Genomic DNA, 16,924 nt, shown 5'->3' with positions numbered 1-16,924 from the left:
CAGGGCACCACCAGTACAGAGCTTCATCATTAATGGCAGCAGGCAGGTGTGAGTGCATCTGCACGTACAGTGAGGTGAAGACTTTTGGAGGATGGCCTGGTGTTAAGAAGGGTAGCAAAGAAGCCACTTCTCTCCAGGAAAAACATCAGAGACAGACTGATATTCTGCAAAAGGTACAGGGATTGGACTGCTGAGGACTGGGGTAAAGTCATTTTCTCTGATGAATCCCCTTTCCGATTGTTTGAGGCATCCGGAAAAAAGCTTGTCCGGAGAAGACAAGGTGAGCACTACCATCAGTCCTGTGTCATGCCAACTGTAAAGCATCCTGAGACCATTCATGTGTGGGCTTGCTTCACAGCCAAGGAAGTGGGCTCACTCCTAAGAACACAGCCATTGAATAAAGAATGGTACCCCCCAACACATCCTCTGAGAGCAACTTCTCCCAACCATCCAGGAACAGTTTGGTGACGAACAATGCCTTTTCCAGCATGATGGAGCACCTTGCCATAAGGCAAAAGTGATAACTGAGTGGCTCGGGGAACAAAACATAGATATTTTGGGACCATGGCCAGGAAACTCCCCAGACCGTAATCCCATTGAGAACTTGTGGTCAATCCTCAAGTGGCAGGTGGACAAACAAAACCCCATAAATTCTGACAAACTCCAAGCATTGAATTATGCAAGAATTATGCACACCATCTTGAGTGTGTTTTTTATACATTTGTATTTCTGCTTTTCACTGTTGTTTCTAGACCAAGGTCAATTGAACACAAGAATGTTGTGTGCATACAATATCTAAACATCTAAACATCGTTAATAAAGTGTAAAAGGTTTGTTGTTCAGCATTTTATTTGTAAATTATTTTAAGATTAGCTACAGTAATAGGGACAACAAAAACTAGAGATGACTGAATGCCTACAGTACACTTCTTCTATGGTGATATATCAAGAATATTCAAAAGGTAGACAATTCAATATTGTGTTGTAGGATTTGACTCAGCTTCAAAGTTCAAATGGATTTAAGTCTGATTAGTGTCACCTTACCCACCACATGTGTAATACATGCTGCTTTGTAGTAACCTGAGAGGTCACACTATTCTTTGTTAGATTACCAAGTTAGTAAAATGGAGCCTACACCTTCAGAATGTATTCATACCCCTTGACTTATACCACATTTTGTTAAATTACAGCCTTATTCTAAAATCTATTAAATAGTTTTTTTCCCCTCATCAATCCACACACATTACCCAATAATGACAAAGTGAAAAAATGTTTTTCGAAAATGTTTTAAATTTAATGCAAATGAAATACAAAAATATCTACACCCCTGAGTCAATACATGTTAGAATCACCTATGACAGTGATTACAGCTGTGAGTCTTCCTGAGTAAGTACAATATTGTACGTTATTCTTTAAAAGAATATTCAAACTCTGACAAGTTGGTTGTTGATCATTGCTAGACATCCATTTTCAAGCCATACCTTAGATTTTCAAGCTGATTTAAATCCAAACTGTAACTAGGCCACTCAGACACACTCACTGTCGTCTTGGTGAGCAACTCCAATTTATATTTGGCCTTGTGTTTTAGATTATTGTCCTGCTGAGAGGTGAATTAGTCTCCCAGTGTCTGTTGGAAAGCAGTCTGAACCAGGTTTTCCTCTAGGATTCTGCCTGTGCTTCACTCTATTCTTTTTATTCTAAAAAACTACCTTACTGTAGTTCTTGCTGATGACAAGCATACTCATAACATGATGCTTCCCCCACCATGCTTGAAAATATGAAGAGTGGTGCTTAATGATGTGTTGTGTTGGATTTGCCCCAAACATAGCGCTTGGTATTCAGGACATAAAGTTAATTTCATTGCCACATGTTTTGCAGTTTTACTTTCGTGACTTATTGCAAACAGGATGCATGTTTCTGGAATATTTTTATTCTTTATAGGCTTTGTTTTTTAACTCTGTCATTTAGGTTTGTATTGTGGAGTTACTACAATGTTGTTGATCCATCCTCAGTTTTCTCCTATCACAGCCATTAAACCCTGTAACTGTTTTAAAGTTACCATTGGCCTCATGGTGAAATCTACGGCAACTGAGTGAGGAAGGACGCCTATATCTTCGTAGTGACTGGTGGTACAATTCGGTGCCCTTCTTTGCGAGGCGTTGGAAAACCTCTTTGTCTTTTTTTTGTTCAATCTGTGTTTGAAATTCCCTGCTCGAATGAGTGAGTTATTTTTTTTAACCTTTATTTTACTAGGCAAGTCAGTTAAGAACAAATTCTTATTTTCAATGACGGCCTAGGAACAGTGGGTTAACTGCCTGTTCAGGGGCAGAACGACAGATTTGTACATTGTCAGCTCGGGGATTCGAACTTGCAAACTTTCGGTTACTAGTCAACTTACCGAGTTAAATACAATTCAACAGATAATTGTATGTGTGGGGTACAGAGATGATGAAGACATACAAAAAATATTGCCACACTGAGTGAGTCCATGCACTTGTTATGCACATTTGCATTCCTTGAAACGTATTTAGTCTTGCTACAACAAAGGAGTTGAATACATATTGACTCAAGACATACCAGCTTTTTGTTTTTTATTCATTTGACAAAATATTCTAAAAATATAATTCCACTTTGACATGAGGTATTGTGTGTGTAGGCCAGTGACACATCTCAATTGAATTATTTTTAAATTCAGGCTGTAACACAATAAAATGAGGACAAGGCACTGTATTACAGGGAATGAGAAGTGTTATGCAAGTGAGTGAGGACCCAAAAGCGACTTAACAGAAACTGAGTTTATTTAAGTCCAAACAGAAATAACATAATCCTCAATCCTTTACAGGAAAAGTCCAAACGGGGATAACAGAAATCCTCTAGTAGTAGAGGGGAATTGCAGGATAAGCGGCAACCGACTGCAGGTCCCTTCGGGTAGGCGCGGGCCGTAGCTGACAGAGACACCTGCTCACACGCAGCATCTGATGATAGGCAAAACACGACAGGACGGAACAAGAACACAGTAAACAGCAAACAAGAATCCGACAAGGACAGAAGCAGAAACAGAGAGAGAAATAGGGACTTAATCAGAGGGCAAAATAGGGGACAGGTGTGAAAGAGTAAACGAGGTAGTTAGGAGAATGAGGAACAGCTGGGAGCAGGAACGGAACGATAGAGAGAGGGATAGAGAGAGGGAAAGAACCTAATAAGACCAGCAGGGGGGAAACGAATAGAAGAGAAAGCACAGGGACAAGACATGACAATATATGACAATACATGACAAGAAGAGTCGCTATAGAGGAACTGCTGGGGTGTTTTGTTCTGGGGAGATGTATAGGCTTCTGTAAGTGTCTCTGCATGAGTGTTCAGAACTAGTCTTCATCTTGACTTAGTGAAAGGCGGAGAGAATCAACAATGTGAGACTGCAAGTGCCTATTAATTCAATAAAATTGACAAATGACTGAGGGGGCAGATTAAGCTCAGTTTCAGAACTTGATGATAATGCCTATGTATATAGCAACACATACTGTGCATTCAGAGAGTATTCAGACCCTTGACTTTTAAGTTACAGCCTGATTCCCTCATCAATCTACACAACACCCCTTAATGACGAATCAAAAAAAAACATTTTTTAGGAATTTCTGCAAATGTATTTAAAAATCTAAAAATGGAAATATCACATTGACAGAAGTATTCAGACCCTTTACTCAGTACTTTGTTGAAGCACCTTTAGCAGCGATTACAGCCTTGAGTCTTCTTGGGTATGACATTACAAGCTTGGCACACCTGTATTTGAGGAGTTTCTCCACCTTCATCTCCGCAGATCCTCTCAAGCTCTGTCAGGTTGGATGGGGAGCGTCGCTGCACAGCTATTTTCAGGTCTCTTCAGAGATCCTCGATCAGGTTATACTGTAGTACGGATATGTTACAACTTCACAATAAAGCTAACCAAGACTCTTAAATAATACTTAGTTTATAGTGCATATAAAGTTCACACAAGAAGTATTAGTACTCTGTCACCTAATATAAATTAAAAACATTGGCGAGTGTCCTTCATTCTCAACCTGTTTTAGGAGATGTCACCTGGACAAAGTTACACGCCCAAACGGAGAAAATGCCAAATTCGACATTCCAAACCTACTGTTCTTTGAATTCAAGTCATATTGCTTTTTGTTAGGCTATTGGTCTATTGACAGGTTGTATGTATCAATTTATACAGTGATGACAAATGGTATAGATAGGCCTAGTTGGAGGGGGGAAATCAAGATTATACCTCTCTCAGCGTGAACTACCATCACAAAAAAATCATGAATTAATGGGGTTGTACATAGTGTGATTGTACTTTGTAAATGGCAAAGTTCTTTCTGCAGACATCAAACATCTCTACCACATGGGCAGGGAAGAAGAATATGAGAACATTCACATGAGGACATTGGTTCCCTTATTATACGGACCACAAACACAAGAAGGGTCTCTCTCTGTCACCTCTAAGATGGGACAGGACAGTATCAAGAGCCTTGGTCTTGCTCCCTTGAATCATAGGTTTTTGGAAAGTGTTCAGACCCCGGGGCCTTTTTCACATTTTGTTACATTACAGCCTTATTCTAAAATGGATCAAATAGTTTTTTTCCCCCTCAGCAATCTACACACGACACCAGATAATGACACACTGAACACTGAAAACACTGAGATTTACATAAGTATTCAGACCCTTTATTCAGTACTTTGTTAAAGCACCTTTGGCAGCGATTACAGCCTCGGGTCTTCTTGGGTATGACGCTACAAGCTTTGACACCTGTATTTGGTGAGTTTCTCCCATTCTTCTCTGCAGATGCTCTCAAGTTCTGTCAGGTCGGATGGGGAATATTGCTGCACAGCTATTTTCAGCTCTGGAGCAGGTTTTCATCAAGGATCTCTCTGGACTTTGCTCTGTTCATCTTTTCCTCGATCCTGACTGGTCTCTCAATCCCTTCCTCTGACTTCCCCACGGTCCACGGTATGATGCTGCCACCACCATGCTTCACCATGGGGATGGTATTCAGGCCAAAAAGAGTTCAATCTTGGTTTCATCAGACCAGAGAATCTTGTTTCTCATGGGGAGTCCTTTAGATGCCTTTTGGCAAACTCCAAGTGCCCCGTCATGTGCCTTTTACTGAGGAGTGTGATTAGTGGAGTGATGCATAGTTGGTTGTCCTTCTGGAAGGTTCTCCCCATCGTCACAGAGGAACTCAGGAGCTGTGTCAGAGTGACGAGCGGATTCTTGGTCACCTCCCTGACCAAAGTCCTTCTCCCCCTCTCAGTTTGGCAGGGGGGCCAGCTCTAGGAAGAGTCTTAATGGTTCCAAACTTCTTCCATTTAAGAATGATGGCCATTGTTCTTAGGGACCTTCAATGCTGCGGATGGTACCCTTCCCCAGATCTGTGCCTTGACACAATCCTGTCTCGGAGCTCTACGGACAATTCCTTCGACCTCATGGCTTGGATTTTGCTCTGACATGCACTGTACACTGGGAGACAATATATAGACAGGTGTGTGCCTCTCCAAATAATCAAGGATGATCAATGGAAACAGGATGCACCGAAGCTCAATTTCGAGTCTCATAGCAAAGGGTCTTTCTGGGGGTTCAAAATGTGGAAAAAAGGAAACGGGTCTGAATACTTTCTGAATGGACTTCGTCTGTCCTAGTTCGCTCCTTAATGTCTTAATCTAAATTACAGATTGTTTCTTAAATTGCGTGTCGTCCCCTTATGCCGTAGTTTGTAGATCTCAATTGTCAGAAGAAACCACATTTGTTTAAGCCAGTCAATGTCTTTTTAAAGGCAGTAAATGAGGCCGAATGAACCGTTTCGCTGCCAGACAAGGCTCCCTTAATAGCCAGGTGTAGCAGTGATAAGGTGTTGGTACTGCTGTTGGGACAGCTTTATGTAGGCCCTTTGTCACCGTTTGTGTATTGTTTAGTGTTCTGTTGTGTAGTGGCTTTGCTGGCATGCTTCTAAAAAAAAGTGGAGTTTGTCCCACCAAGATTTACATGCTAAAATCACCACTAACCATGAATGAGGCTCCATTTCACCATCTTGGTAATCTAATAATGAATAGTGATCTCTCAGACTACTGTAAAGCAGCATGTAAATGTGGTGGGTATGGAGACACTAATAAATCCCTTTAATATACCTACTTTAAAACTTCAAATGACAATTCTTTATTTGCTACCTTTTGAATATTCATGATACACCACTAGAGAAGTGTACAGTATGCATTCTGCCATCTTTTTCTAGCCCCTGAACTACTGTAGGTAAGACAACAAGGCAAATTTGACTTTTGACACTTTATTAATGCAATGGTTTGGATAGACAAACAGTATTTTTTTCTCAAATGACTAGCCTAGAGACAGCACTGTTAAGCAGAAATATACATGTACAAAACACACTGAGGATGATGTACAGGTGCAGGATCTTCCTTTTATCACTCTCGTTGCTTGTTAACCACCAATCAAGCAACATATGATTGAAGGACTAAAGTTCAAATCCTGTAGCTATAACAATACTATGCAAATTAAGATCCAACACCTGTAGCCTACTGAGAAGTGAAGAGGCGTGAACTGAATGTATCTGACAAGTTTTTCATTAGACTGTTTTACACCATAGCATAAAAATCATTACAAATTATATGTACAAAGAAAGATGTGAATATCAGCAGTAATCTCCTGTAAACTAGTCATAATACAGTTTCTCCTCACTTCTTATCAATGCCAGCAAAAAATATTTTGTTGTTCAGAGACATATTTAGGAACTTTTGAGTTTCTTAAAGATATTGTTTCACAAGGGGGATTTTGTCTCACATATTCTTCTTTGAGTCTTATTACAGTTGACATCAAACCAACTCTTGCCGTCATTAGTACCATCCGGTAACCCCATTCTAGCACAGTCTTCACCGTCGGGGTTCTCTCCATTCCAGTCATCTGGCTCCCGGTCACCAAGCCAGAAGCTATGGATTGAAGGATGATAATACATAAGAGGTATGATCACAATACGTTTTAATCTAGGGTGATTGTATTACCATATTGATTTAAACATGCATTCAAACCTTGTGCTTAGAGGTGAATTGTCCACCCATAACCACTCATTCTCGTTTATACTGTCCGTCAGCCCAATCCAGAACTTGTCTTCAGGATCCGTCCTTATTTTTGTATCAATTTTCTGATCTAAGAATTTCTTCACCAGAAACATTGTTTGAAGAATAATGTCAAGATTTATTGTCATTTGTATGTTAGTAGAGGAAAGGAAAAATGTGCATCAAAACAACTGAGAGAATCAATAATAGAGTCATACCTGCTCCTCTAGGCTCCCTATGATGACAAGGTGTCCCCCCCTGGTGATACACTCATCCCGACTCTGAGCCCAGGTCAGTTTATCAGGGGAGAAGTAATAACACTTCCCCCCATAATAATCCCAGCCTTCAGCACAGTTCATAGGTTGAGGACAATCATTATTCCCTGTAGAGAGAACAGATATAACCCAATGCCATTGTCAGTGCCCCGTGCACTACCCATCTCTATGCCTACCTATAGTCAAATGCCTTTTGTTTTAGTGTTACTGATAGTGTACAATCCATGTGGATATGAGACTGTATACTGTATGATCATCTCACAACTATTCAATAATGCTATATTGTTGCATCAATGAATAAGGAGGGACTAAAACAGACTGCCCCTGAAGTTGACAACTTGATTTGAAGTAGTTTTGACTTTAACTCAGGATTGCTATCTGAAACAGGTTTTTATCTTGGGTCATAATACAACCTACTACATCTATGAGTAAACACATTCCCTCATACTATGATCTCACCTGTGTTTGTAGGGCAAGAGGGTGGAGTTCTCTGCTTTCTCAATTCTTCATTTTGTTGCCGAACTGTTGTGAATAAAGATAATTATGCTTTTCGCAGGTTGAAGTTTATTGCCATGAATCCTGCCCTGAAGGCAGAACTGAGCGACTCCCGCTAGATGGGCCTCACAACGATTATGAAAACAAGAATGAGCTGTTTGGTCTTCATTTACGGTTTGGGCCAGCAGTGTGGTTAAGATTAGGGTTAAATCAGATTTTATGACTGTGGCTTGTGCCAGCTGATGACCACGCTGCAGAGCTGCCTCCAGGGCAAGATTCATGACAATAAATGCCAACCAGCATCATTTTCACAGCGTGACATTGGAATCCATACTTTTTGGAATTAACCAACAATAACAAAAGCAGCACCTTTTTTCTAATATTTTATAAGGAGGAAAATTTCAATGGAAAGGATGTATTAGTGGCAGACAACACAATTTAATTGGAGGGTCATATCTGTGTCACTCACCTGCACGTTCCTTCACCTGAAGATCTTTGTTCTTGACTTGCAGTTCTTGAAGCTCACTCTTTTTGATCATTAAAGCTAGTTGCCAAAAGATAACAACTCTGACTCAAGTTCCCTACATCCAGCTACATATAAACAACAGTTATATTAGAAAACCGATGTGAACATTTTCTTTGTGTGAACTAAACTCACCTGAGGTAAAAGCTTTTTCCAAATCTATAAGATTTCGATTGTAAGCCGCTTGCAGAATTTGGGGCTCTGTGTTTTTGGTTGGCAGGTTGCTGATATCTGATTGCAAAAATACATTAAATTGTAGGAATCTGACCCCAACATTCTTCTGCATAATAATGTAATATTAGTTGATTGTGAAAAGTATTATAAATAGCTATTCATTTTATTCACCAACATTTTTATATTTGATCAGTTATGTTGTCACAGAAATTAGACAATGACCTGGCATAAAACATTTATCCATTTGAAGCAGTACTGTGGAGATTTTCCAGCTCTTGTGCTAAAAATGTGCCTAGATATTTCTCTATATTCATAGCTCTGGACAAGAGCCTCTATGAATCTGTCTCCGATATATAGTCTGCTTTAGACTAGCCACCTCCACTGTCTAGGTCACTCACACAGACACCGAAGTCCAATGACCATCCCCATCAGAAGAAAACAGAGAGTCACCAGGACCACTTTGACAGGGTCACATCCACCTGCTCTGACCTTTGACCCCTCCTGAGAATCAGGGTCACCAGCTGAGGAGACAGAGAGAGAATGAATTAAACGGACCTATAAGACCCGCTACTTCATTTTATTGTATGTGAGACATGAAATCATCAAACATGAAGAAAACAGCTGTGGGTGTTTCTCAAAATGCATACTACCGTACTCAGAGCACACAAATTGGAACACGAGAGTGTCAGAGAATGATTCCAAATCAAAGTATGCAAAACGGAGCATTTAGGACACTTCAAATGCGTTCTCTGTTTGTACATACTTTGAAGCATCCATCGATGCAAGCGTCAGAAAGTATGCAAGGAAATATGACGCAACCACAACATTTTTTGAGCTGAAGCGAGAGAAAATACACTCCGGCTAAATCATTCTGAGTCGACAAGTAATCCTTAGTGGGCGGAGAGGCAGCCGGGGTGTTGGGCGAAGAGGCAGCCGGGGTGTTGGGCGAAGAGGCAGCCGGGGTGTTGGGCGAAGAGGCAGCCGGGGTGTTGGGCGAAGAGGCAGCCGGGGTGTTGGGCGAAGAGGCAGCCGGGGTGTTGGGCGAAGAGGCAGCCGGGGTGTTGGGCGAAGGCCACGGTGGGGAAGATGGCAGGAAAGGAAATAAGGAAGAAAGTGCAGCATATTATGAATAAACATGGAGTGGGGGATTACACAGGTCTTCTGAAAGATCTGGTGAAGGAGAAGATGGACAGATTAAAAGGAGAGACATGGAAGATTTTTAGTGAATATGGAATGGAGGATTGCACAGAAGTTTTGGAAGAGCTTGAGGAGGAAATGGGACAGGATGAGAGTGAGGATCAATTAAATGTGGCAGGTGCAGTGATGACTGCTGCATATATGTTGAGTGTAGAGGGAAGTAGTGGTGAGGAAGATGGGCGTCAAGTGTAAAAACAGGGATACGTGCTCCAGTAGTTCAGAGACGGAACTTGAGAGTGAGGTACCTGCGGCGAAGATTGTCCCAAGGCTGAGTTTGGCCCAGTTGGGGTGAGACATTTTTTATTTAACTAGGCAAGTCCATTAAGAACAAATTCTTATTTACAATGACATCCTACACCAGCTAAAAGCCTAACCAGGATGACACTGGGCCAATTGTGCACCATCCTACAGGTCTCCTGATTACAGCCAGTTATGATACAGCCTGGTATTGAACCAGGGTCTGTAGTGATACCTCTAGCACTGTGATGCATTGCCTTACACCTCTACTCCACTCGGGAGCCCGAAGGAAATGGATCCTTGTTGTTTGGTTGATCCACATGTGGTGTCAGGTTGGGTGGAGGAGAGGTTGAGGACTGTTGAGTTGGTGAAAGTAACTCGGAATGGACTCGTGATGATTTATTATGTTTCCTCCCCCCAGAGGGAGAGGGCGCTCCGGATTACGAGATTAGGGACAAGAATTGTGCCGTGGTTTGTTCTCTGGAGCAGGCCTCCGTCGAAAGGAGTGATAACGAGAGTGGCATGAAGTGTTGAGGAGGAGCAGTTGAAATGGAAGATTCCCAGTGTCTGTGACACCTGCCACTTGATGAGACGTAGATACGGTGGGCAAACCGGAGAAGACATTATCTGTCATGCTGAGTTTTGATGCAGAGTCGTTACCAGATAAGGTCAAGGTAGTAAGTGTCAGTTATCACGTGAGAGCTTATGTTACGAAAATATTACTGTGTTTTAGCTGTCATGTTTATGGGCATATTGCAGCAGTGTGTAGGAGGGACATGCCCACATGTGAGACGTGTGCAGGAGGGCATGAGATGAAGGAATGTGTGGTATCGGTGGAGAAAGTTGTCTTAGTTGTGAGGGTGATCATCGGGATGGAGATCGGAGGTGTCCAGTGAGAGAAAGGCAGATTGAGGTTGCCAGGGTTAGAATAGAACAGAAAGTGTTGTATTTCTAAGCAGTGAAGAGAGTGACAGAGGAAGATGGGTACAGGGTGAGAGCATTCCTGTGAGTAGGTGGAGGTCAAGAGTGATGGGAAGAATAGGTTCTTCAGTACGGTGGGCTTTTTAGCATTTATAGCCATGGTTGTTAATTGTACCGCAGAAATGAATTGAAAGTCACAGAAAATAGTTGTAGTGGCAGCAGCAGAGAAGTACCTGGGATTGCTCACCTGCTCTTTCTATGACATACTTACCAGGTGAAAGCTATGATCCCTTAATGATGTCACTTGTTAAATCCACTTCAATCAGTGTTAATAAATGGGAGGAGACAGGTTAAAGAAGGATTTTTAAGCCTTGAGACATGGACTGTTAATGTGTGCCATTCAGAGGGTGAATGGGCAAGACTAAATATTTAAGTGCCTTTGAACGGGGTATGGTAGGTGCCAGGCGCACCGGTTTGAGTGTGTCAAGAACTGCAACACTGCTGGGTTTTTTCAAGCTCATGTTTCTTGCGTGTATCAAGAATGGCCCACCACCCAAATGACATCCAGCCAACTTGACAGTAGATTTGGAATCAACAAGGTCCAGCATCCCTGTGGACATTTTGACACCTTGTAGAATCCATGTACCGACAAATTGAGGCAGTGCTGAAGGCAAAAGGGGGTGCAACTCAATATTAGGAAGGTGTTCCTCATGTTTTGTACACTCAGTGTATGACTCGTAGGAACAAGGAACATGGTTTGACAAAAATGGCAACTTAGAATCTGTTCTGCATCTATTAAACCTTTTTTCCACCCATATGTAGGAAACTTCCTCATTGTTTTGCCGAGCTTGCACTGACTTCATCTGACCTACACAATCCCACGCATATTCACACACACACACACATACCATTAGTGTCGGTAGATGTCTGGTTGCGTCCGGCTTTGGGAATTGAGATTTCAGAGTACGTGGCATCATTCACTGTGGATGCTGTTGCTGAAATGTAACCATCAAAGTGTGAGCACAAGACAACTCCTCTCATCACATTGGCTGTTCCTGAACCAGCATCATTAACACTCAGTTTATTCGTTTTTGATTTTAGCACTTTGGTCCTGTTTCCACAAGAATGCGGTAACATTTTGTACAAACTCAAAACAGATCATGACAAAGGCTGTTGTTTCAAAAATGTAAGCACATTTTCAGTTGACTAAGTACAACACACAAAATCACCCAGTAACCTTTTCACCAAACCTGATCACTGTTTCATCTAGAAATACCCTTCATATAAAGTCATTGCCTTTCACAAACCTATGAATTTTAAACTGGTTTGTCCACTATATAAGTATCTTGAGAAGTACAAAAATAAAGTGTGTTTGGAAAGTAAACATCTAAATGACATGTATGATGCATGATAACCATACATAATGACTACTAGTTGTTGCTAATTGATTTCAACATGGAGCAGGAAAGACCGCAAGGTAAAGGTGGAAATCAAAGAGCTCGTGGACAAGGGGCCTGTTAAGAGAGGTGGGCCTGGGCCCCATTAAAGAGGTCAAAGAGTTGGGCATGGGCCCCGTCAAAGAGGTGGACATCAGAGGGAGGGAGGGAACTGTTGTATCTTATGAAATCAGGGCCATCGTTGAACATATGATAAACAGAGGCCTTACCATGGCAGAGGCTGACAGATTAGTTCACCCCAATCTGAAAAGATCAACTGTCAATTTGATCCTGAGAAAATGTCATCAAGAAAAGCGGTAAGTCTGGAGGACATGTACTATGCTTTACATCTACAGTAAATGACGTATTGTAATGCATGAACCTTTACTCTGTTCTACCCTCAGAATGGACAGAAGACCCCATGGTGGTGGCCGTGTGCTGACCAGAAGGAGTGGACAGTGGTGGAAATGGCGAGGGCCAGAAATGACATACGGCTGTCCGAAATAAAGCAGGCCATTGAGGAGAACGATGACACCTTTTGCCAATGTGACATCCATCAGCCTACCGACAATGGCCCACCTTTTGGTGAGGCATCCAGATATCTATGAAACACATTTACCTGATGCCTTTGAGAAACAACGACCGGGTGAAACAACTACAAGCCAAGTATGTTCAGGTCCAGCACTATATACTGTATTACTGTTACAAACCACTACATCACAATATCATATTGTAACTATACTGTAAAAATAACTAACCAAAATATATTTTAGAGGGTGATGGTGCTTGATGCTGCTGTGAACCATCACAAATATATATTTGTTGATGAAGTGGGCTTCAACCTGGCCAAAACTCAGAGCCGTGGGTGGAAACTCATCGTCCAATGGGCAACCATCCAAGTGCCTGGACAACGTGGGGGAAACATCTCAATGTACGCAGCTATTTCTGAGGATGGTGTGGCAGGATATAGGTCATTACTTGGATCCTACAGCACTGCACATCTCATTGTGTTTCTCAATGAAATTGAACAGGCCTGTCAATGTGAAGGGGTATCCTATGTCACTGAGTGTGACAATGTCAGATTCCACCCTGCAGAGGTGGTTCAGGCATGGTTTTGGGCCCCATCCCCAATTCGTGGCCCTATACTCTTCTTTCCTCAACCCTATAGAGGAATCTTTTTCAGCACGGAGGTGGAAGGTGTACGATCGCCATCCCTATGAGCGTGCCATAGAATTTCTGTCAATTTTGTTGGGTCATTTCAGTGTATTGCCTAATATGAAAACCGTGTAATCTACAGTACTGTAGCATTTTACTTTCAGCACTTTAAGGATGATTTGAAACACGCATCTTGCATTGTTTCTATTGGATTAACTGGTAGTTAAAATGACTAAATAGAAGATATATTATGTTATGGTGATTAAACCAATGTTCTCATTACATTTCACAATAAACATATGTTGAATCAATGGCTGTGTGGTGAGAGATGTTTACAATCCAAATGAATGCACAATGACAGGTTGAGTGAACGACTGGCTGAGTTACAAGTGTGACCAGTTGACAGTATTGTACTGAGAGTTGTGAAAATGCACCAGATCCCTGTGAAAAGTTGACCAAAGCGACAAAGTAAAACTGTAATGTAAAATAATCAGCACAGATCACTGATAAGGCATGAAGAGTGAATGCAAACCAGCTAACAAATATGTTTCCTGCAAACCCTTTGAATTGTAGTCTCTAAAATCTCTGTGATGCAAGTCATTTTTGTCCTAGCGAACATGTTTTGAAATAGGGTATGAATATGTGTTGTCAAATAAAGTCAGTGTAGTATAAATATAATTTTAAAGGGGCCATCTGGGTATTGTTTTTGGTAAACTGCTGGGGGATGGGGCTGGAGGAATGTAACCACTCAAGTTCATAGACGGAGCTATGGGAGCGAGGACGGACCATCCATGACCATGAGATACAAACGATAGTTTTAACCATGATTTAAAGCCATAACGTGTTAGTTTACAATTACATTGTATACAAACAACACTGTAAAACAAGCTTCCATTTGTTCTGATGGGGTAATACAGTTGAACTAAGCTGATGAGGCGTTTAGAAGTAATATTCTTCAAGAATCAACGGCTATATAGCATTCATTTCAAAAACAGATCCTAGATTGCCCCTTAAAGATTAGAGATGTATATATTGGCAGATAGGGGAAGCTTTTTGTTGAACATTCTGCACATCCTGAGCATACAGCATGATTATAAAAATAGATTTTAGTTTAGAACTTACCACCATCTTTTCCTTCAGTCTGTTTGTGCTTTTTGAACTTCACATCAACGTGGACTATTCCTTCAGACATACTGATCTAAACACTCATACCAGACACTTATTTCATCAACCCAAATAGACACTTGTTTTATATGACGGGGACTGAGGGAGGGACTATGACAGGACTTCTCTTTTCTCTCTTTGCGGCATTAATTTAACTAACCAACTAAATTCAGTTATTACTACAAGTACTAATTAATAAGTGGTAGGCATATTGATGTTGTAAGGACCTTAACCCAACACGTTAAGTATTCCAGTATTCCACACTGGAACTCACCAAGCTGCTGAAAGGTGTTATTGTTGTAAACCTACCATAACAGCAGGTGGTACACACACACACACACACACACACACACACACACAGCTTTCTTGTCTGACACTGAATTGGCTCTAGAACTTCTCATCTATTGTTATAGACAAATGTGTTCAGTGGTTTTTAACTGTTAGAAAGCTGTACAGATGCATCTTTCAGTCTGCATTCTTGTAATAAAACGTCAGCTTATTTTTCCCGCAAACACATGCTTGTGAATATTTCCTGAAATCTTTCCCGGACTAGCTGTCTTGGTTTTCTGATTACTTGATATTTTAAATGATCACACTCCTTTTAAACGCCTTAGAGTTCAAAATAGAACAATCCTTGGTTCCCTATAGAACTTTCAGATCTCATTATGATGAGAAATCAGGCCTGGGCCAAGTGTTTCAGGCTATTGTGAAATGCTGTAGATGTACTTCCTCAATGAAGCTAGCTAACTCAAGCTACTTTCTCATTTCTATTTCGGAGTCTGCTGGTGATCCGTCAACATTTAGGAAAATAGTTAATGCACTAAAGCGTGGAAATTCCTCTAATTTCCCTGCCTAAGCAAGTTGTGTCAGACTTTCTTTAAAGATAAAATCATGGTTAAAAGCCTGGGTAAAAGACTTGCTGGCACGAATGACCAGTTCCTGAAGGAAATTGAAGAACGGCGTAAAGTTCTGTAACCAATTTAAGGAAAATAGATTTAAAGGGAAACGCGTAGCTCTCGTCGTCGATAACCTGTATATTGATAACCAGATGTGCAGAGACAGACTACTCCATGGCTATTTTAAAAATTACAACGTTCTCAGAGGCGGAAAAGAAGGAAACACCGAATTCTAGTCCGGTTATGGATTGTAATACAAAAACAAAAAAAAGCTTTTCTATCTTCAAAAATAACTCATTTCATGATGGAACAGTATTTTAAAATAAATTATACATCTAATTTATTTATTGTCCTATCGTGAGGAACTAAATATTAAAAAATGTATTATACATCTCATTTATGATCCTATATTGATGGAACAGTCCACAACCCTACACCCCCACCTGAACGACCCAGATACTAAGAAGTCCCCATCTGTTACATGGGCCTGCTGTACACGGCCTGTATGCAGTGAAACGCGGTTAGAGAACTAGAGCAGCAATGCCCCCTCAAGGTTCTGAGCCTGCCTGCAAGGGTTGGTCCTGCAAAGCCAACGCCCCCTCAAGGTTCTGAGCCTGCCTGCAAGGGTTGGTCCTGCAAAGCCAACGCCCCCTCAAGGTTCTGAGCCTGCCTGCAAGGGTTGGTCCTGCAAAGCCAAAGCCCCCTTAAGGTTCTGAGCCTGCCTGCAAGGGTTGGTCCTGCAAAGCCAACACCCCCTCAAGGTTCTGAGCCTGCCTGCAAGGGTTGGTCCTGCAAAGCCAACGCCCCCTTAAGGTTCTGAGCCTGCCTGCAAGGGTTGGTCCTGCAAAGCCAGGTTCTGAGCCTGCCCCCTCAAGGTTCTGAGCCTGCCTGCAAGGGTTGGTCCTGCAAAGCCAACGCCCCCTCAAGGTTCTGAGCCTGCCTGCAAGGGTTGGTCCTGCAAAGCCAACGCCCCCTCAAGGTTCTGAGCCTGCCTGCAAGGGTTGGTCCTGCAAAGCCAACGCCCCCTCAAGGTTCTGAGCCTGCCTGCAAGGGTTGGTCCTGCAAAGCCAAAGCCCCCTTAAGGGTGAGCATAATATAAACATAAATTCTCAAAGCTGCTAATGAGAACCTTGACGACCTTGTACCTAGCCGGTGGGGGGGGGGATTCCGGTGGGGTGCCCCCACCCAGGCAATGGCAGTGCTGGCAACGCAAGCTGCAGTAACCCCAGGGGGGAGAGGGTGCATATTATTGTGGCCATGGTGGCCCACAATCAAATGTCTGACTGCACAGAGATGCTTGGGAATATCATCAATACAGGGGACCATGTTGTGGGTGTTTCAGTGGAAG

At 41.9% G+C, this 16,924-nt stretch overlaps 1 protein-coding gene across 2 annotated transcripts; it reads right to left on the bottom strand.

Annotated features, from left to right (window-relative positions):
- Positions 1 to 6,303: 6,303 nt before the first annotated feature.
- LOC124013237 (C-type lectin domain family 10 member A-like) lies at positions 6,304 to 14,770 on the bottom strand. 2 transcript variants are annotated; one of them, XM_046327490.1, is made up of 9 exons: positions 14,639 to 14,770; positions 11,834 to 11,920; positions 8,969 to 9,091; positions 8,532 to 8,627; positions 8,343 to 8,417; positions 7,838 to 7,900; positions 7,322 to 7,485; positions 7,077 to 7,204; positions 6,304 to 6,977 (listed from the first exon to the last, which is right to left on the bottom strand). In XM_046327490.1, exons 1-9 carry the CDS (start codon positions 14,706 to 14,708, stop codon positions 6,809 to 6,811), a joined length of 975 nt encoding a protein of 324 aa, XP_046183446.1. In that variant the 5' UTR covers positions 14,709 to 14,770; the 3' UTR covers positions 6,304 to 6,808. The 2 variants fall into 2 exon arrangements, with proteins under 2 accessions (XP_046183446.1, XP_046183447.1); XM_046327491.1 differs by having other exon boundaries at positions 11,834 to 11,914; positions 14,639 to 14,732.
- Between the last annotated feature and the right edge of the window lie 2,154 nt (positions 14,771 to 16,924).

The sequence above is a fragment of the Oncorhynchus gorbuscha genome, linkage group LG24 (assembly GCF_021184085.1).
Source record: "Oncorhynchus gorbuscha isolate QuinsamMale2020 ecotype Even-year linkage group LG24, OgorEven_v1.0, whole genome shotgun sequence".
Lineage (NCBI taxonomy): Eukaryota > Metazoa > Chordata > Actinopteri > Salmoniformes > Salmonidae > Oncorhynchus > Oncorhynchus gorbuscha.
Note: the sequence above shows the minus strand (reverse complement) of the source record. Positions and strands in the feature narration are given on the sequence as shown.

Excerpts from the sequence above, each read along its gene's own strand:
- LOC124013237 (XM_046327490.1), bottom strand. The coding sequence starts at position 14,708 with ATGTCTGAAGGAATAGTCCACGTTGATGTGAAGTTCAAAAAGCACAAA. Across the intron at positions 7,486-7,837 it reads CTCTTGCCCTACAAACACAG|GGAATAATGATTGTCCTCAA; the intron begins GTGAGATCATAG and ends TTCTCTCTACAG. Across the intron at positions 6,978-7,076 it reads AATTCACCTCTAAGCACAAG|CTTCTGGCTTGGTGACCGGG; the intron begins GTTTGAATGCAT and ends TTCAATCCATAG.